This window comes from Anguilla rostrata, chromosome 1, assembly GCF_018555375.3.
Source record: "Anguilla rostrata isolate EN2019 chromosome 1, ASM1855537v3, whole genome shotgun sequence".
Taxonomy (NCBI): Eukaryota; Metazoa; Chordata; class Actinopteri; order Anguilliformes; family Anguillidae; genus Anguilla; species Anguilla rostrata.
This window is the reverse complement of record NC_057933.1, coordinates 11,754,313-11,775,395: the sequence shown is the minus strand read 5'-3', so window position 1 is coordinate 11,775,395 and position 21,083 is coordinate 11,754,313. Positions and strand designations below refer to the sequence as shown.

The following is a 21,083-nucleotide window of genomic DNA, read 5'->3' as shown; positions in this document are numbered from 1 at the left end:
ACATTAACCCCTCATGACTTGTGACTTTGTTTGTGCTCTGTTCCCTTCCAGCCCCTTGTAAATACACTTGAAACACTGAACCTTGGTCGTAACAATCTCCAAAATGATGGGATCCAGCTGCTAAAAGAGCCTTTAATCGCCAACCGGTCTATACTGCGCCTGGGCCTGGTCCATACAAGAGTTGGCTGCGAAGGTACAATATTAATTACGTATAATCGTTATTTTCTCATTTAAAAAAAGGTTTTCACAAAAATAATTGTATGTCCTGTGAGATGTGATGTGGGAAAGCATTCCTATTGCATGTGCATTGCATAAGCACCCTTTAAAAGGCTCAGTGGAAATATGATTGCCGATTATGAAGGAACTTAAGAAAAAAAAAAATGCATTAAAATAATTTGAAAGTAGTTGAATTGTGGTGTCTGGCAGATGGGAACAGATGGGATTTCTCTTATTTTTCTGCTGTGTTTTTGGTGCTGCAGGCGCTGTGACTTTGGCTGAGTTCATTGCAGAAAGCCGGCAGATACAGCGACTGGACATTAGAAAAAACCCGGTCCGAACTGCTGGCCTACTGGCCCTCTTTCTGGCCCTGAAGATCAACCGGTCTCTGATCCGACTCGACCTGGACACAGCCCCCAAAGAGGAGAAGGTACGTTTCAGATCTTCACTCCCTCAACCCTTTTATTTCAAAACTCAACATTCTTATTCATTACCTATTTATCGTTTAGTATTCACCCATTTGTCTTAATTTAATAAGGCATGCTTGTCAGTCAGCGGACATAAATCAGTCCTTTTTAATTTTTCCACTGCAATTTAGCTGTAGGAGGCTTATTTTGTGGTACCAGTTCTTTTCAAACAATACATCAGTTCTCTTTCTTTTTTTATGTTGCTGTAGAAGCCTAAGGAAAATGATGCCACAACTTTAATACATGCCCCTGCTGGATTAAAAAAAATAATTAAGCTCACTTGCCATCTGTTTGTCATGATTTTATCTTCACTAACTTATTTGCATATTAAAGCATTAATTAAAATCTCCAAGGAAAGTACGCTTACTTTAAAACAAAATCTAAAGCTTGTTTGTGTGTATGCGCTAAACTTTCTTTTTTGCATAACAGTGTTTACGTTTATATTGTTCCTTCTTATGTTGAATTGCAGTGCTTTCCTGTTTATTTTTCTGTATGAAATATGACAAGCTCGTACATCAGCTTGAAGTAGGCAAATAACGAGTCTTGATGGGCTGAATGGCCCATTCTTGTCATCAAATATTCTTATGATCTTACGTTTTAAAGCTCAACGATCAATCATGTGTTTTTGTAACGTAGAGTACTCTGATGTTTACCCTGACCGACCATGTTATAAAAACATCCCAATTAATGCAAAAATGCAAACAACCTTTATAGATTTAGCATAAATGCTAAGTTGGCTAAGGGCACTCAGCATGTATGCCTACCTCCAGAGATGTAAATAATCTTTGCATGGTGCTAAATCTGATTTGGTACTTTGTTACTAGTGTATCGTAGCTATATGGTTCTTTGTTAGGCATAGTATTTGAATCAGTATGGATATGCATATCATTGCTTTTTGAATGAAATATCGTATTTCTTAAAATGTGCAAGAGGACTTTATACTGGCTTTGATATTGGTTAGCTCACAAAAAAAAAGTTGTTTTAAATAATAATATTCAGTTCTGTCGAGATTTAGAGATGCAGATGTGCTTTGTTTAGGCTTGCACAGCATGGTAGAAAGAAGCATCATTGTATTCATCAGAAATCAGCATGTAATCTGATCATGTTTGATCTGAGGCAATCCCATGGAATTTCCCAGGCTTGTAAATTATGAAAACATTGCTTTTTTTCAGAAAACTTTTTTTTGTTACATGGAAAAGTTATTGTACTAAAAAAAGGTGGCTTTGAGATTTATTATTTGAGAATTTAGCCCCACACGTCTTTGTTTACAACCACTGAATTTTCATGTCTGCATCCGAGCTACTCCATTTGCTCGTCAGGCTGTTTTGGTGTTAATTATGAATAATTTACTAATCTAAAATATTTATAGAGGAGGCTTCTGAAAAGCACCATTTGGAGGGTAAGTTGTCTGTAGTTGTGGCAAGGTACTATATGTTGATTTTTCCTTATCTTTCCACGGGGGACTGAACCTGATTAATGACCGAACTGTAAAAAAAAGTTAATTCAAAGCTGTGCTGTGTTAACACTGTATTTGCTCATTTTCTGCTCAAGTATTTATTTCAGGTTGTGCAGTGTCTTGCCTCTTGCAGTCTAGTGGCTATTTTACAGAATAGAAAAAATAAATTCCCTGTTCTTCCATTTTTTTGCCACTCAGATATGAGTAGCATTCCCACTTAGTATAATTAAAAGTGTGAGTAGGACTGTTAGAAAGGTTTTCTTTAGGGAGAGCCTCTAATGGAGCACAGAACTGTTTTGGAGCATCAGTGTATCACTGGTTTTTTCATGGTGCCTAACTCTTTGATGGTGGCAGCTGACCATGCATGTAGTCTGAAATGGGGTTGGCGTATGGGACTGTTGACAGATCATCATGGCTTGAACATCCCTGGGACAGTATGGGTCCCTGACATAACAAAGATTCCGCAGAAACCAAGTTACCGGAACAGATCTGTGACTGAGACCAGCCATTTAGTTCACTTTCTAACCATAAACACCTTAATGAACACCCCCCCCCCACCACCACCAACACCACACACACACACACACACAAAAATGATCAGTAAGTAAGAGTGATAAAATGTTTATGGCCGTGGGCATCCCACCTAATGACTCACTTACAGGTGTAAAGATATGACATTCTGTACACTAACTTCCTAGTTACCTGGTTAAGCCTCACAGAGTTCAGTTGCTTTAACCTTTCAAAGGACCTCTCACGAAAGCTCCTTGAAATTCACCATCTTTGCCACAAACACTGAGCCTTGCTGCTCTGGTGATGAATTTTCAGAAAAAAAGGCATATTTGCCAGCTGTGTAATTTACTGCGGTGCTCATTTACATATTAAAGCATTAATTAGCCCCTCTGAGCGCCTGTGCGGGGATAGTGTAATCATTGGACATGCAGTCGCAGGGGAGGGCTCCTCTGCGCTGTCCTGGGGGAGGCGAAGGCGAGCTCGCCGGGGTCTCTGGGTGCTGCTGTTGACCATGTGGTGCATGTTTGTCGGCTTTGTTTCCCCGCTCTGAGGGGATGTAGTGGTGCGTTGCTCAGGTTTTTGAGCTTTTCCGGGCTCTTTGATGTGTCACATTTGATCTGTCTCCCTGTCAGTTTAATAGCTCTACTTTTCCTCTCGCTGCAGTCAGAGGTGTGACCTGCACTTTCACAGGAAGCGCAGTTCTTTTTCCCTGTGTGTGTGTGTATATGTGTGTGTGTGTGTGTGCACCTGCGCTGGTGTGTGTGTGACTGTGTGTGTGTACCCGTGTTTGTGTGTGCGTGCGTGTGTGTGTGTGAGCGTGCATGCATGTGTTTGTGTTTGCGTGGGTGTATGTGTGTGTGTGCGTGGATGTGGGTCTGTGTACATGTGTATTTGGGGGAGAATGGCTGTGGTGCACGGGTGGTGTTTGGTTGGGATTTGTGGTGGGAAAGAGAAGGAAAAACAAACCAGCATTGCAGCGTGCGGGTCTTTTAACTGCTCCCGCACAGATGGGTTTGATATTGAGTCCCAGCAACACGAAGCTTTATGAAAGTCCTCATTTATCCAGCTGTGTCATTAGTATAGTCTCTCATGGCTCAGTGCACTCTGTGGACCCCGTATCGAAAACTACATTTACACCATTTGCATGGTTGAAGAACTGCAGTGAGGCCAGTGTTAGTGATATGGGGTGTATTAACATCAGGCTTCATGACTTTGTTTACTTCAGCTGCCATAGCGAGGGACACAGGCAGCACATTCAAGCAAATGTCGCAGCCAATAACGCCGAGAATGAAAACCATTTCAGCCATTCGCTTTGCCCCGTGCATAAGCCCGAATATGAAAATGAAGTATCTCTTTCAGGGCATGCTCTCTGACTCCACGCTTAAATGCTTCAAGTCACCAGTCACTTGAGCCGGTGCATATGGTTCGCTTCATTTGAATATCATGAAGCCCTTAAGTCGCAGTCTGTTGTAGTGCTTCATCCTCAGAGAACATCTCTGCGCTTTCAAATGTAGGCTGTTAAATTGGTCCGTCCACACTGAGAATTCCAATGCAACTATGTGCATTTTCTTAGTTTTCATCAGTTATGCGTGCGAGTGGCTCATAAGATAATCCCGTATTATTTCACCAGCCTGCTTTGACCTTTCCCTTCTATCGCGACAAAAACGGACCCCCACCTGGCTGCTTACCAAGTCGAGAGAGGAAATGAATGGAGACGCCTCCACCCGTGCTGACGGGTGGTGTCGGTGTGAGCTCTCTGCTGTAGTTCTGTCTCTCCTGGCACACCCAGCACATCTCCATCTCACTGTGAACCTCGTCTCAGTTACACACACTTCCTCTTAATCCTGAAGCAAACCTAAAGTGAGCCTTGTTCTCCTTCAGAGTCGAGAACTCGATTGCCACTGTAAACAATTTCCTTTAGCGCGCAAATACTTCGAGTACCAGTTCTGCAAACTTATATTTATTTGTTTTGCATTCGTTTTCGCTTGAGCTAGTGATGGGGGATCTCCGTCAAAAACAGCCTCCGATTAACACGCCGCCGCAAATTAACGCTCTCACCTTCCGGACGAAGAAAACGGCGACGCTCCTCTCTCTCTGGGCGGCTCCCCGCTCGCCGCGCTCGGCAACGGGACACGGAAGCCGCGCCCGCTCCCTGCCTCTCCAGCTGGACCGCCGGGACCGCGGAGGAAGCGTCCCGCTGGGGGGAGTGTGGCAGTCCCCGTCCCCGTCCCCGTCACACCGTCCCCCGCCTGCCCGGGCGCCATGGAGGGGAGATAATTGGATTTGTTGTCACCTCCAGTAGCTGCCAGGAGCTGGCGTCTGCTCTGGTTAGGGATGAAGACATCACCGTGACAGGACCCTGAGAAAGGATCAGCTGGTATCCTGGGTACCACTAATAAAGTGCTGGGTGTGATGTCCAAGCGGACAGGCTCGGGCCAGCTGTTCGCCGGAACCCGGGGCCAGGTCTGGAGACGCGAGGGGAGGCGAGAGGGAGCGCGTTCCAGCGTGAGGCCTAGCGCTCGCTGCTCCCCCGCGCCCGGCGCACACCACACGCTTCACGTGGGCCGGCGAGCTGTGTGTGAGTGTGAGAGTGGCTGAGGAACACTGCGGTGCTCGCGTACCCCGCGCCGCCTTCCCTGCAGGCCGATGGGCTAAGCACGGCGTTTACTCACGTTCTTCTGTGAACTTGTGGAGTGTCCTGGGTCTACCGCTGCAAACCAGTATGGCAGCTGACACAGCAGAAATGGCATGATGTCACCTGTTTGCTGTCCAGGGATGCAGGTTAGAAGGTTTCATACAGTTAGCCGTTCATTAATGTCTGTTCCTTATCAATGTACTTATTTATCATGGTGTCCACAGATTTGTTTCTTTTTAGCTTGAGATTGGCAGAACTTATTTATTTATTTTCTATGACAACGCTACACATTATTAGGCCTGTGTGACAAAGCAATTGATATGAAAGTGTTAAATGCTGAATATGTATTAGTTAAAACGGTAGAATAAAGACCACTTCAAATTTTCACTTTATGCGGACAGCAATACACTGCATATGTTTAATGCAAACAACCCTACAAGAGTCTGTTTAGTACTAGATGGGGCCAGCGTTTTCGCTTTATTTATGGCCTGTGTCTCCATGAAACTTTTGCTTGCGAGGATTTCTGTCCAGACATGAGTAAGGTGGGAGTGGTTTGTGCGGCTGTACAGAAATGAGATGGTGAATTTATTCATAGGCCCATAGCATGCTCTGTAGACCTGTCAGGATGACCTGGGCTACTGTGGGATTGGGCTTGGCAGCAGGGAGAGGTATCGCTCTGCAAATTCCTCTCTCACATCCACTGGTCCCTGGCTGCAGATTAGCTGTTAAGAGGTTATTTAAAAACCTTATTTTTTATACTCGGTTTTAGATTTTCTTTTTTTAGGAAGAAAAAAAAAAACAAAGAATGAATCTAATTTTGCAGTGGTGCGATTTGAAGAGTGGAGAGAGAGAGGGAAAAGTATCAGTAATTGGAAAAATGTCGGTTCTGCAGGACTAGACATCTCCATACCCAGGGGATCAATTACAGAAAGACTCATTCAGCTCTTTCTATTCAAATGAACACCTGAAGAGAGGTCTCACTGGTTTTAAAAGCTTGGGATATTACTAGATAAATGTTAGCCCAATAAAGAGCTCATCAGCGGCAATTTGTATGCATTTAAGCTGACAGCAAAATACTTCTTTTTTGTGTCCTCCCCATGCCCCACATTTTTATCTCACCTACTTAAGAAAACAGGTAAACTACAATGTACCATCGATTTGAAAACCCTCAACGACTCTTTTGTAGTGAAGCTACCTTTGGGAAGGATTTAGTGGTACCCGTTTGAAATGGAAGATTTCGTCCACCAAAGAAAGCTTTCTTTTCCGTTTGCTTTCATGAAAAAGAGGCAAGATCAAACGAGAAAAACAACAGCACTCAGAGCAGTTTAGTTTATTCATAAAGCTGCACAGTACCAAAGCCTGAGATTTTTTTTATCTTATAAACACATCATGTGAATCTTACTGGAGGTTCAAGGAAGAGATACAGTAGTGTTGAAAGAACAGGTGACTCAAAGGAGGAAGTTTTTTCAACTAATTGGCACACTGTGTAATATTAACCAGATTAATGCTTAGTATCACTGTGGTATTTTAAACCACTGTTGATCACGTGTACTTGCTACATGGTTTGGAATGTCTCATCTTAATCGTCCATTCTGTTCTTGCACCATCACACATCAGTTTGGGAGGACTAGCGTGCAAATGATCCCAAAATATGCTGCATGGTATTCTTGGTACCTGACTATATCAGAGGTGTTCATTGTGTGAAATGCTTTGTTATATCCTGCTACGTCTAAATTAACAATTCTCACGTGAATTTCGTTATTATATAGCGTGGTACTTTATTTAGTCTAGAGTCCTAATGAGATCATTCACTACTGACTGAAGGGGTGGCACGGTGGTGCAGTGGGTCGCTCTCTGGCCTCACAGCAAGAATGTCCCCTGTCCAAATCCCAGCCTGGGCCTTTCTGTGTGCAGTTTGCATGTTCTCCCCATGTCCGCGTGGGTTTCCTCTGAGTACTCCGGTTTGCTCCCACAGTCCAAAGACATGCTGGCTAAACTAATCAATAGTCTAAATTGCCCGTAGGTATGCGTGAATGGTTTCTGGGCCCTGCGGTGGATTGGCGACCAGGGCGTGTTCCTGCCTCTCACCCAATGCATGCTGGAATATGTGCAACTGTCTGGCCACCAGCAGATTCTGAACAGATGGACAACTGACTGACCACCAGCAGGTTCTGAACAGGCTTACACTGAAGTTTGTTTACCTGGACCTAGTCAAAAGTTAGTATACAAACAGATATAGTCAGCACACATTTTTGGTACTTTGCATATCAGTATGTTGAGAACAGTTCAATTTTTTAAAAGCAAACTTAGGACATTTTGTACTTTGTTGCACTTTGTCAAATTGAACTTAGATCATATAAAAATTGGGGGAAAGATTTAATCTGTTGGGACAGTGTATTGTGGTTGGACTTCATGATAAACCTTCCTGAGGCAGCAGTATTAGCTGCCACACCAAGAAGTCTACAGAATTACCCAGCTATATGCTGTACCTTTGGGGATTCTATTCCCCCTGGGCTCTGCTTGTTAACTGTAGGACATGCATGGAGTCCATTCCGGTTTCCGAATGTGACATGGCCTTGTTTGAACGGCCAGTTTTAACCTGTTAAGTCCAATGTATCCGTTGAAATATTTGGAAACACAATCTTACCAATATGAAAGATTGTCTGAATTTAATGTCAATTCAAAACTGGATACATTTCACAGTTTTAGCGGAATATTTGACTTTCATTAATTGTATTGATGAGCCCATCATCATAAATTTACCAGTCTTTAGAGATTGAAAGAGATCTTGGTGGTCAGTGTTTCTGTTAACAGCCTGACCGTTAAATGCCTACACTGAACAAGGGCAATACATTTCTACTCATTACGCACATTTCTGTTATTTAATGGAGCATTAAGGTGATTGCAATAGGTGCACTAGCAGCGTAAGCTACACCTCATTAAATATGGCACAGTTTCGTCATTTGCTTAGCACAAGGTTTGACAGGTAACATAATTAAACATTTTTGTCCTGAACAGAGTACATAAGTACATAGAGGAACAAATGTAAACACTATCAGCAAAATGTAGTTTACACAGTAATAATTGTGAAGATAAAACCTAGCAACAATAACTACTTTTGTCCCTAAAGCACCAGATAAATCAACGGTACATTAAAGCCTGCAATTGAGGTTTGAAAAAAATAAAAAATGTTTCCCACCTTGGAAGAAAAGAGCTTTTCTCTGAAACTTTTCAAAAGGGATGAATATAAAAGCTTTTTTTTTTTCTAAGCAATTCCTATAATGTGCCGTAAAAGCACCCCATTTAGTTAATAACCGTGCCATCATTAGTCATTTGCTAGTCAGGGTGTGCTCCCGAATTGTACTGTCAACTTCAGCCTTAACTCCCACACCACTGAACTCAGTTTGCCTCACCTCATACCACAGCTGCGTTATATTCGTAGAAGTGTTCGATATATATATATATATATATATATTTATTGGAGAACAGACCAACTCGCTGCTTACGTATCTTATGCTTAACTGAAGAGTAAAAGCCCAATGCGATTTATACTGCGTACAGGCTGACGACTGCGATTCCATCTATGTATCCAAGGCTCTGTGGCAAAGGGGATGAAAAAATTGCCAGATCGTATGTGGCAGATCAACTACCAAGCTGGCTGGTGACAAAATAATGCTGAAAATGTTTCAGAGCAGTCACCTGAGAGCAAAATGTACAGCTCCATGCCAGGAAAGCAGTTCAGTATTAGCAGGGGTCCCAGCTAATAAGGTAACTATTTAAATACATTGCATTAAATATCAAGTTGCTATTGTCGTATAACAATTGTAATATTGTAGTAAAACGTTCTAATTGATGTACATACTGGAATGAAAAAAAGCTTCTCTCTGTGTGGGGACTGCATATTGGAATCAACCAATGAACACAAGATGAAATACTGAAAGGTTTGGAAAGATTGTATGAGGCGTGCTATGGAAACCTCTGTTATGGAAACATCTGGACAGCTAACATGTTTCAATGGAATAATTCTGTATTTTCAATATTGTTGAAAATATTGTCAAAAGAACACCACCGTGACATGACACGTATAGTTTCGCTTCTTTGTCTTGTATCTCCTGTACGTCATCATACCGAAGATATTTAGGGCAAGTGTATGTTGTAAAGGTGACATGTCAGTAAACTTCAGAACACTGGAAACATGGCAGCTTTAGGATTTAATCATGATAGCAGAATAAAAAAATAAGAGTAAGAATAAGAACATGAATGGAAATATGGAAATATGCTACCAGTAAGTCTACCAAATACTACCAGTATTTGATTGAAAGGCTGCTTTGTCTTGTAAAGGCAGTTTGAAAGGGCATCTAATCTTCAGATTTGTCCACAAGGCACCACCAGTACACCCAGCCCCCTCCACCCAGACTAGGTCAAGAATAAAAGAAAGGAAATGATTTATGGACACAAGGAAAATTGACAGGATCGGTCTTGCACTGACTAATAACAATACTTCAGACAGCCATTTGGCAATAGTATTGACAGATGTACTGGTCTATTGCAAATGCTTTGATATTTAACAATGAGAAATATGCCACATAAATAAATCCATTTAAGCTTATGTTCTTGTGAAAATTTTAGAACTGCCAAAATTTACTAAAAATGCCTACTATATTGCAATTAATTAATCACATAATAAATAAATAAATAAATAATTCTAATTTGTTCTGTGACTCTTCATGAGTTTTGAGTTTCATTATCTCTTTTCCTAATGTTTCCAGTGAATGATCAAGTGTGTGTTGTGGTATTTTGTGCATCTCTGCATATGTCAGAATGTGTGTCCAGTTCAGCTAGACTTTTTAAAGATAGATGGGATTGTCTCAGTTGCCAAGTGACATTTCTTCTTCACTCAACCACATCTCATTGCAGTGTTCCTTGAAGTATAAATAGGCACTAGGCACATACCAGGAGGGTCCCAGACAAGGATTAGAAAGAAGAATATATAAATGCATGAAAGTATTAAAAATGACTTCTCTCCACATCTAGCAGTATGTTATGTGCGTTGTGAACTGTTGTGTACTGTTTTTTAACCTCTGTGACTGTGTGCTAAAGCAGTGCAGTGATGTTAGCCATCAGTACGAGGTTTGTCCATGCTGCATTGAGGAATGCATCACAAAGCCATTCCTCATTGGTGAATGAACCCACTCAAGTGACAATTTGACGATGTCACTCAGTGCTCGCTTAATTACCAAGGGAAGATGCGTAGGAAGGAGTGAACAGCGTAACTGAGGCACAGTTCAGCGTCTTGCCTCAACATCATTCTCTCTGAATGAGGAATTGTCTGACATCACTGATGTAGATATGGCAACGGTGGTTCTTCACACAGTGGTTTGGAAACTGGGCTTGCAACTGCAAGTGCGTAGGTTTGAGTCTAAGGGAGGGCACGGCAATTGTACACTTGAGCAACATGCTTAATCCAAATTGCTTTAGATTTAGTTTTCTCCAGCCGTATAAATTGATTGTATGTGCCAAGAATGTAAGCTGCGTAGGTTACTGTGGATAATCACTTTAATTCAGTGGTCATCCCTCTTGGTCATATAATTTTGTACTTGCACTCTGGAATATGTACAAACATCCAAAGTTAAGAAACTGTGGCGAGACAGAAAAACCTGTGCTTATGTATTTTTTTTTCTATTATTATGAAGGGTAGGCATCCATCCACCCATCCATTATCTAGCTATATCCGCTTATCCAGGGCAGGGTCGCGGGGGGTGCTGGAGCCTATCCCAGCATGCGTTGGGCGCGAGGCAGGGATACAACCTGGACAGGCCGCCAATCTATCGCAGGGCAGAAGGGTGGGCGGAGGGGTCAAAATAATGCAAAACACTACATCCGCGCGCGACGCTAAAGCCGGCCCTGCTTTAGGGACCGCCTGCGCTAAATGATATTGACATTCAGATGGAGAGAGATTGCCACTTTAATTCCGGCACTATGGATCGTGAGCTCGCTGTCTTAGTCACAGATCTGTGCACCCCTCGGGAAGGTCTGTGGCTCTCCACTCAGGTGACTCCCACTGTGTCAGCCCGCACACCTGCAGTGACCCAGCCTCGCCATTAGTCTCCACGACAACCCGCGGCGAGAGGATTACTGTAGTCACCGCGCTCTCTTACAGATGGCTCTCTGCCGTCATCTGCGAGTAATCTTCATACTGTGCATGGGAATGATTCATTAAAAACAGCGAAGGCGGCTGGAGCAGATACACATCTGAACCTGACCTTATCCACTCTGGGTCTCTCTCTGTCTCTCTCACATTGTCTATTGTGCTGAATTTCAATGCGCCGCGATGAGTTGCCACAGTCGTACCACTTAAAAGGAAAACAGTGTTTAGAAATCCAAAACATGCTGCCTTATTTTGGGCTCACATTTACGCTGAAACCTCAACCATGAAGCAAGACAAAGGAATATTTGTTCTTGGTGTGTGAACGCTTTTTTTTTTTAATGCCCCCCTTTCATGAGACACACCGAGTAATATATATTCCAGATGCTAATTTTGCATTAACTAAATTTCTTTAAATGGCTTCTTTAAAAGAATAACAGTAGTGCTAAAGGATACGGATTTGTATGACTATGTGTGTGTGTGTGTGTTTGAGTGAGAGAGAGAGAAAGAGAAAAAGAGAGACAGAGAGATTGAGATTCTCTATGGCATGTGGAAGGACAAAGAAAATCCCAAGATCATTTTAAGAGTGGTGATATTTAAGTGAAAAGCTGTGAAGATCAATTAAATTAGCTGTAGCGGTAGCCAATGGCACTTTACCATGCCCTAGAGGTCACAATGGTTGGCTTACTGCACTCTTGTCAGATAATCACTGCAAATCAGGACTCTCTTAAGCACAAGAGCCTACCTTAATTACAGGTACAAGTGTGAGATTTCACACAGACATTAAAGTGATGATAAAACTAAATTGATAATAAATGCCTCAAAGATACACGCTGTAGCTAATCACACTGAAAGCTTAAAGAGCTATATTTCCTATATTAGGATAGGATAGCACTCCACAGTATGCACATTTATGCATCCACAGTACATTGGCTGTGTTGTACGGTGGCAAACTAATGAAGGAAACTATTGTGTGTGTGTGTGTGTGTGTGCGTGCATGTATGTACACTTTGTCATGCGTATGTCAATAAAACTGGATGAATTTTGAAGCATTTTTTTCATTACAGTGTGCTTTATTTTAAGCCCTCCAAGCAGATTTTGATATGTTAACTCTTTGATTGACTCCATGCTGATGAAAGAGCCTAAAGATTATTAATATGCAATTTTAATGTCATCATCACTGAAATGGTGTACTTCAGCTCCATATACACTGATCAGCCACAACATTAAAACCACCTGCCTAATATTGTGTAGGTCCCCCTCATGCTGCCAAAACAGCTCTGACCCGTCGTGAGTTTTTAAAATCATGTCGAAATAATTCACCCTCTAACAATATCTTAGCTTTTTATAGCCCTGTAGCAACTAATAATGTAATAAACTACCAATAGTGTAATAACTCCCAATAATGTAATCCGTTTCAAATTTTTTATGTAATATAAACCAATAATGTAATAAGTAGTAGTAGGAGTAGTAGTAGTGTACTTTATTGATCCCCGGGGGACATTTGCACTGTTGCAGCATCAAAGACAACAAAGTAACACAATCAGATACAAATATATAGTAGATACAAATATGTACAGAAATCCAAATATACCAGAGGACACCTTCAGAGGTGGAGTCTATGCCTCGACGGGTCAGAGCTGTTTTGGCAGCACAAGGGGGACCTACACAATATTAGGTGGGAGGTTTTAATGTTGTGGCTGATCGGTGTATATGTATGTCTATTACAGCTTCCTCGTGATCATTCTTGAATTGTCTGAGACTTAAATTATGGCCACCAGTCAACACAACTAGATTTTACCTAAGTTTAGATCGCACTTGGCCCTTTAGTGCAGCAGTAACATTGGAGTCTCAAGACATATGGCTAGTTTGATGCCTGTCAGAGGTTCAGATTTCTCAGCATCACTGTATACTATAAACAGCACAAACGGATATATATATATATATATATATATATATATATATATATATAATTAATGGCACAAATGTAAAAAATAACATTAAAATTAAAATAAATTGTCACACTACACACACACATACACACACTCCGATTTTGATGACAAGATTCATTTGATTTTAAGCATAATTTGAAAAATATAATTGACCCCAAGCAGTTTGAACAAATAATAATTAGATATGTATGTGTTTTTAGACAAGAAGGTATCAGTCAGTCATGTTGTCGTAACAGTCTTGCTCTGCTGTACAGCTTTGTCAAAATTATTTTTGTGCCTAAGAGTGTAAGATCTAACATTTTCTTAGATACAACAAATATCTTTCTTCTATATCTTCTGTATCTTGCATATTGAAATAATAAGAAACTCTGCATGTTTCGATAGTTCACGTTTCAGCAGAGCCACTTCCTGTGTAGAAGGTTCAGCACACTCATTCTGAATACAATAGTGACATCTAGAGGTGGGCCAGAAAAATGTGATTCAGTTGCTATGATTTCCATGCAGTCATAGGACAATGGAAAATGTGCTCATAGCATCTCCATGCCTTGATGTAGTCTCCCAAGAGAGAGGGAGAGAAAATCTGAATGTAACATTAATTACAGCTATTTATGTTAAGAAAAAAAGCATAGTCAGATGGGTAAGTGCATTCATTAACATTTACTTAACAGTGAAGCCATTTCCCTTTCCAGTTTATAAAAAAAGAGTAAATTAAAAAAAAATACTGTATTACACAAACAAAACTAGTAGATAGTAAAGAAGATGACACCAAGTTATATGACTTAAATATTTCTATTGAAAGCTGAACAGGGCCAAATAGTGGTTGAAATGGAAACACATACCCCTTCAGACAGTTTGAAAGCTATTGTCTGCATGGAGACAAAATGTTTTGTCAAAATATTATTATATTTCCCATTTCTCATAAATGAAATGTAAATGTAGTTGAACATGGGTACATTAATATTTCAGTCAATAATTTGTGCAACATTCAGTGATTGCTGAGGATTCCTGTGCATGAATTGTTTTTCTTTTCTTTAATTCCAGTCTTCAAAACATTTTAGCATGACTCTCATCTTGTCAAGTTAAACCATTAAAAATAATTCCATATTACAAATATAGTATTTTATGTGCAGGTATTAAGGACATCAAACAACAGTTTAAGCTTAGCTTAAAATAAAACTTATTTGTCGCTCATTTGAATATTTGATCCTTGAATTTTTGCAGTGTAATAAAAATATAATTGCAAAGAAAACAATGTACAGGTAGACATGAATATTAAACACAGTCACTTCCTGATATGCTTAAAGAAAATAATTTGAAATAAAAATATTTTTAAGAATAAAAAAAAAATCCTACTTGCCTATACTTGTAACTGGCATATGAAATGTTTAGTAATTTACATATATTAGCATATAAAGTAATTGGCACAGATGCCAAGAAAACACTGAAAAACAGATTAATTGTCATCCACCAGGCGCAGTGACATAGTTAAAAATGAACCCCTTTTAAGAAGCCAATTATCAGAGAATTTCCAAAGTAGCCTTTTTTCATCAGTGGTTTTCCTTTCACACACGCACACGCACACACACACACGCACACACCAACAAAATATATCCAACATCACAAAACAAAATATGTCCTATCAATACAATACGTTAAACTGTACACACTGCAGAGTTTTGCATCGTTTGCATGTTTGAAACCAATACTTTCTTAATTTCTCAAATATTCAGAAATTAATGTAAAATTGCGATAGGCACAAAAATCAATTGTATTTTATAAAACCCAGAGTTAGATGCACGTGAACGTGTGTTTTTTTTTAGTCTGAGTAACACTATTCCTTATGATTAAACATCAGTTTTGAGTTTGTGGGAATGTAGGAGTTTTCTCTGATGCAAACTGAACCAATTATTAAATATAAGTATTTATTATTTATTATCCCAGTACAGTGCTCAGTGTTACAATGCTCAGTGTTAAAATAGCATTTTTACAGCTCTGCTCAGACATGGTGGTAATGCATTCTGGTAGCGTTTGCTATAGCTATAGTTTTATCCCCTGTAATAATTGGATAGTGCCTCCATTTGTAAGGCTGTCTGAGGGAATGCAGAGCTAACAAATGAGCTAGTTTAGTTGCCAAAACCACTGTTCAGGGAAAAGGGCTTAAATGACTCTTATTTTCACAGGCATTGTGCATTGGCCGTTTTAAATAATACAGAGATAATACCAAAAAAGCACATTGAGGATCCATTGTGGCGAGGAAAACATGCACACAATATTATTCTGAGGGAAAAAATAAAAAAATAAAAAATAAACTATTCCACTGGTAATGCAGTGCTGTCATAAATGTATGCTTTGTGCAATTATGACAAAAAATATATATGACTATATGATAAATTAGCTGTTTATCATTTTTAGGAACAAGGTAGTAGTTATTTTTCCATTAAACAATTTATATTTTTACAGTGTTTTGAATGCACTGCTCAAATAAATAAATAAATAAAAATACAAAAAATAGAAATGGTAAAAAAAATTAAAAAAAAAGAACTGATCATTCTTTCTAAACCCCAGGATCCCTGTAGACATTGTGCTAAACATTTAAAGTTACTCCTACCACAGACTCAGATGCTCGGAGTCCGTCCCTTTCCTGCCTGTATGCAAAGTGTGTTATTTGTATTCATTAATGACTTTATAATACCAAGCCAGCAGGAACCTGGTTTCATCTCTATTAGTTTAGTAGCCTGGCAAACAAAGGGAGTCTGTGCCCATGGCATGATGCCAATATGAGCTACAGCCATAAAGGCAGTTGTCCATCTGTGTCGCTTTTTGCGATGAATATGCCTCTTCCTCTTTGGTGTGAAATGCTCTCCTGATATGTGTCATTTAAAAATGTCTCCATTTATTCATAGATATCCCCCCTCACTCTAACATATTAATCTTTTGACGCCTATCTAAGTGGCAAGTCGGAAATTAGGCAAAAATAAATGTCATGATGACAAACCTAAGCTTGAAAAATATACCGGGCTATAAGGTTTGTGCGTCTGGGGTGTCTGAAATAAGGAATGAGATAACAGGGTCTTGGAAGCCTCAGCTTCCTCCTCAGTCCATCAACATTGCTAGAAGATGACACCCTGCTCTCATTTGCAATGCTGGTCAGATCATCGGCCTTCATTGTATATTTTACTTGGTGGTTGTTTTTGATCTTTACTGAAGAAAGAGAGCATTGTTTTCATCTGTTGTCTCCTTAGCATGCATTGTCTTTGAAAAGAGCGTTGTTTGAACGTTGTGTGAATAGCACTGGAACGCGAGCACGAGGGATCCACTTTTATCATCTGCTTTTTTTTTTTTTTTTTGGATGCTATTAACGGTTACGTTTCATTAAACGGGAACGGCGGACGGACAGGCGCACCGGAAAAGAGACAGACAACCGCAACTTCAAAAACAATCAGGTGGGAGACGCGTGTAGGGCTTAGACAGGCTTCAATGGAGAGGACTGACAACGGGGCCCTGGATGAAGCGAGCAGTTGTTAGCGCGTGCCTATGAAGAGTTAAATCAGTAATTAGGGGAGATGCCAAATGCTTCCCCGTGATGCCTTTTCAACAGACGTCCTCTCATTGTCTTATACGGGCCTACTCGTCTCCACGCGTAACCGTAACCCTAACCCTAACCCTAACTGTGGGTGCAAAGGCTATAGCCTAAATATAATAACAGAAAATGTCATTCGTCTTAATAGAGGTCCTTCTTTGCCAACATGTTATTTTATCATTAGCATTCGTTTTATTTGAAAAGGCCTACCTCATGACCATGTACCGTAGCTACAGCCAAATGTGTTGGTTTAATTCTGAGTTAAGAGTCCAGTAGGATTTTCACATGCAACGTACTGACGTGTAGCCTCCGTGGTAGCTGAATCTGAAAGCAAGGTACCGCTGTATAAAACGGCCGAGTGTGAATTTTAGGGTTTCCTAGCGAGGAGAGTTCTACCTCTGCATGGACAGGGAAGGGGCAGATGTAGCGCACGTGTGGGCGGGAGGCGGACAGAGCGGCCAGCGGAAGGTCGCAGCGGCGGTAGGAGAGCTGACCCACAGCGTAAGGAACCGGCGGCCGCGGTCCAGAAGGCAGCGGCGGCGGCGAACCCCGGCTCCGGCGGCAGCAGTCGGCGGCGGCAGCGGCGCTCCCGGTCCAGAAGGCGGTGCCGCGTCTCGGCAGGGCCCCCTCCAGCAGCCTTGGCACGGCGTCGGGGCGCCGTCGGCGCTGCGCTGGTGGTGTAGTTCTTGGCTGGGAAAGTGGAGCGTGCCCTCTGTCACTCACGGGGAGCGGCCCTGTCCAACTGTCACTTCCTGACAGTTTCATAATCAATCTCTTTATTAACTGCTCGGCTGCAGACGGGGCCCGGGCAGGGGGAGCAGGGGGGAGCGGGCAGAGCGGTGCGGCTGGCGTGCCATGCCTCCGCACCTCACGCAGGTTTCGCTCCGCTCGGGTCGGAAGGTCGACGCCGTGGGAGAGCGCCGCTTCCAGGCGGGGTCCCTCCCTACCGCCGGCAAATCACACCGGTGGACCTGGCCCTCGCCGCCCGCGATAATTTATGAGGAGGAGAGCCGGCATCGCTTACGCCGTCCGCGAGCCAGCTCTCTCTGCCCGCCCGCCCGCCAGAGCGGGCCCCGGCGTTTCGAAAGGGACGCGCGTCTCCGAGGGAACGGCGGCCGCGTCTCTACTTTGTTCTCCCTCCGCGTACCGAACCGCCTCGTCGTAATAATAAAGAAGTTGGAGAAACAACCGGGGCCAGATTAAGATAAGACGGCGAGCGCTGTACGATATTAAATATTTATAATATCTCCTCGTGGTCCTGTGTCTTTTCACTCTTTTTTTTTTTTTTCGCAGGAGGAATTTCTGATTGAAACCCAAAAGAATCTACTGCGAGGGATCTGTGACCGCTGCGTGAGCAATGCGTCCGCAGCCGGAGAGAAGAACCCGCGGTCCGCTTCCCCCGGGCACGGCTGAGAACGCGGCAACCGCACACCCCGAGCGTCTCCGCACCTCGGCCCGAACAGCTGACTGCCGCACGTATGAATAATAATTCCATCGCAAATAATGATAACCATAAAACTCCAAATCCCCATAATAAACCTGAAGCCTCTCTCCCTAATGAAACGCAGCTTCCCGCTGTTTTTAGCCTAATGTTTCCAGCGAGGCTTTCACCGCTTTCCATAAAGCAATTTTGCGAGCCCACTTGAAACGTGAATCACCTAGAAATGAAAGGAATCGCTCCCGATTTTCATCCGCGCCGTCTCGAAAAGTGACGCGGGCCAAATCTTTGTTGATATGGACGTTGTGTTGTAAATCCCTGTTTGCCCGCCCGCCATCATTCCTAATGTTCACATTTATGCGCAGGGAAGTCCTTTAGTCTTGCGGATGGGTGCAAACGTCCTGTATAAGCGACTCCCGCACTAGCAAATGAACCCTCTGAACTCACAAAATCGCAAATCACTCACGAGCAATGAGACAAACACAATGTTCATTTAAGACAACCTATGCCGGTACGAAGTTACACCGTGAGTCTTTAATATTTTATCTTCAGAGATTTTATTTATTTATTTATTTATTTATTTATTTAGTGGAAATTTTACTAGCAGCATATTTTATGTAGGTAAAGTATGAGGTAAATGTTGCTGTTTCAATTTGTACCGCTGAAATGGAAGCCTACGTGTTCACAGCGAATTTAACACTCCTCCCGGCCTAGCCATGCCTGGTTCCTAGGTTCCTAGAGTGTTTCTCTGCTACTAATTGGCCACCGCAGAGGCCCCTCACTTATTATGCAGCGATTCGTTATTCTGTTATATTACATTTATTAAGTTGCGTGTAAGAGTTGTAATCTAAACTGCCTTTTCCCTGAGTCAGCCTGGGTCTCAAAATGGCCTTCATTTCTGAATCTCTCTTCATGTGAATGGCCATACAGGCATTAGGTCATACAGTCATGCTGTGACATTAGAGTGCCTGTGTTTTAGACTGGCATTCCCCGTAGTTTTAACAGTAGACTGGCACGTTGGAGTTTGTCTTTGTCTTTGCTTTTTGTCAAAATGTATTTTATTAAGATAATTATTTCCTTACAAAAAAATAAAATAAAAATGCATATATCTGTGAGAATATACGTGACTTCAGGCCACTGGCTCACAGCACACACACAAAAAATGTTGGGCTCAGTAAAAGAGGAATGAAAAATTCAAGTGTGGCATTCATTACTTCCAATGACCATCGACACACCCATAGTTTAATTATTAGACCTAGACTACTTACAGACACCTTCCATTACCTAGGCTATTTATTCTCTTCATATGTTTATTTTTAACAGTGGCCATTGTGACAGTGACAGTTGTAACCAACTGTTGGCCTACATGACAATTTCAACTTTTCTGCAGAAATCAGTTTTTTAAAATTATTTTTAAATAGGCCAACAATTCTGCAATTGTTTATTGCTCCGTAGCCACAAACACAAGTAAAAGACATGAACGGTTAATTTTCTTATTATAGCTTTAGCTGCTTTTTAATCCAATTACTGTAGCGCGTGACAAATCGGGGCAGAGCTCCATATTTAGCAGGGACGATCTCTTCGACCCCCCCTCCCCCCTTCCCCCCGTGTGATTTTGGTTTTACACAGGAAGGGCCCCCAGTGGCTGCCCCCTCTTCCCCTCGGCATGGAGCTGGGGCAGATTGACGGAGCAGCATGGGGCGCCAGCCGCTGTGCTAACTCACACTCCACCTGATGTTTTAACAAAGGGTTCCATCTCTGCCACCATCACTCCTCTCACACATCCAGCCAGCCCCAGCCGCGAAACCACCAAGGTATGAAACACGATTGGAGTGATTCAAGGAACAGATGCACAAGGCATGGAATCATCACGTATTCTACTGTATTTTTTTGTCAAAACTGCACATTCACTAAGACCCCGAAAAAAGGCCTGAGCATATGGAGCGAACGGTTCTGTTTATGAACTCAACTAACTGGCAACGGCATCGAGGAGCACCCGTCTAGTTTAGCTAAATACAGGAGTTTCAAAATAATGAAGCTATAGGTTTATTTAACAGGACATATTATTGGCGATATCAAATCAGTACATAGGCTACTCGCTAGCAATGCACCAACTCACCCCATAAGTAGGGAGGACAATCGAAAAATTTATTTCCGGAAATTAGCATAAGTATTGTGATTAAAATACCAGTTTAGCCTTAAATTAACGTATTGTGAACAGCGATCGTACATATATGGAATATTAATGTGATATATTGGCTGTTTTGTGGCCTTTTAGCTCGCACTTTCCCAAAATTCCATCAATGATAAGATCGGGACTCCGACGGCACCGAAAACCGATAGATTTCACTGAACATTCGACTGTTTACATTTATGGGGTTCTGAACGAGTGACATCATAATAACTCTTACTGGTTGATTTTACGCGGTCATTTATGGCAGTTGGTTCTCTCAGAATTCTGACTGAGACCCAGGTCAGTATTTTCACTGGACACTTGATACATCCCGACTTATAACTTCAAAGTCCCAAGTCATTTGTGAATGGTTTAAATGGATTTTGAAAGTAGACACTTCATGCTACAAGCATGCTAAGGGATTTGAGTGTGCTGTGAAGTTTAGGTAGCAAACAACAAGGCTGAATCCTTCTGACGTAATTTACATAGCGACTATATGCTCAGATCGCCT

General features: G+C 41.8%; 1 protein-coding gene across 4 annotated transcripts in view; it reads left to right on the top strand.

The window, feature by feature from the left end:
- si:dkey-288a3.2 (protein phosphatase 1 regulatory subunit 37) overlaps positions 1 to 19,947 on the top strand; it is a 45,833-nt gene extending 25,886 nt beyond the window's left edge. For all 4 annotated transcript variants that reach the window (XM_064322188.1, XM_064322166.1, XM_064322177.1 and 1 more), the window contains 3 exons: positions 52 to 193; positions 480 to 646; positions 18,255 to 19,947. In XM_064322188.1, coding sequence (XP_064178258.1) covers positions 52 to 193; positions 480 to 646; positions 18,255 to 18,374 — 429 coding nt within the window. In that variant the 3' untranslated portion in view covers positions 18,375 to 19,947. The remainder of the gene's footprint in view (positions 1 to 51; positions 194 to 479; positions 647 to 18,254) is intronic.
- The last annotated feature ends 1,136 nt before the right edge of the window (positions 19,948 to 21,083 follow it).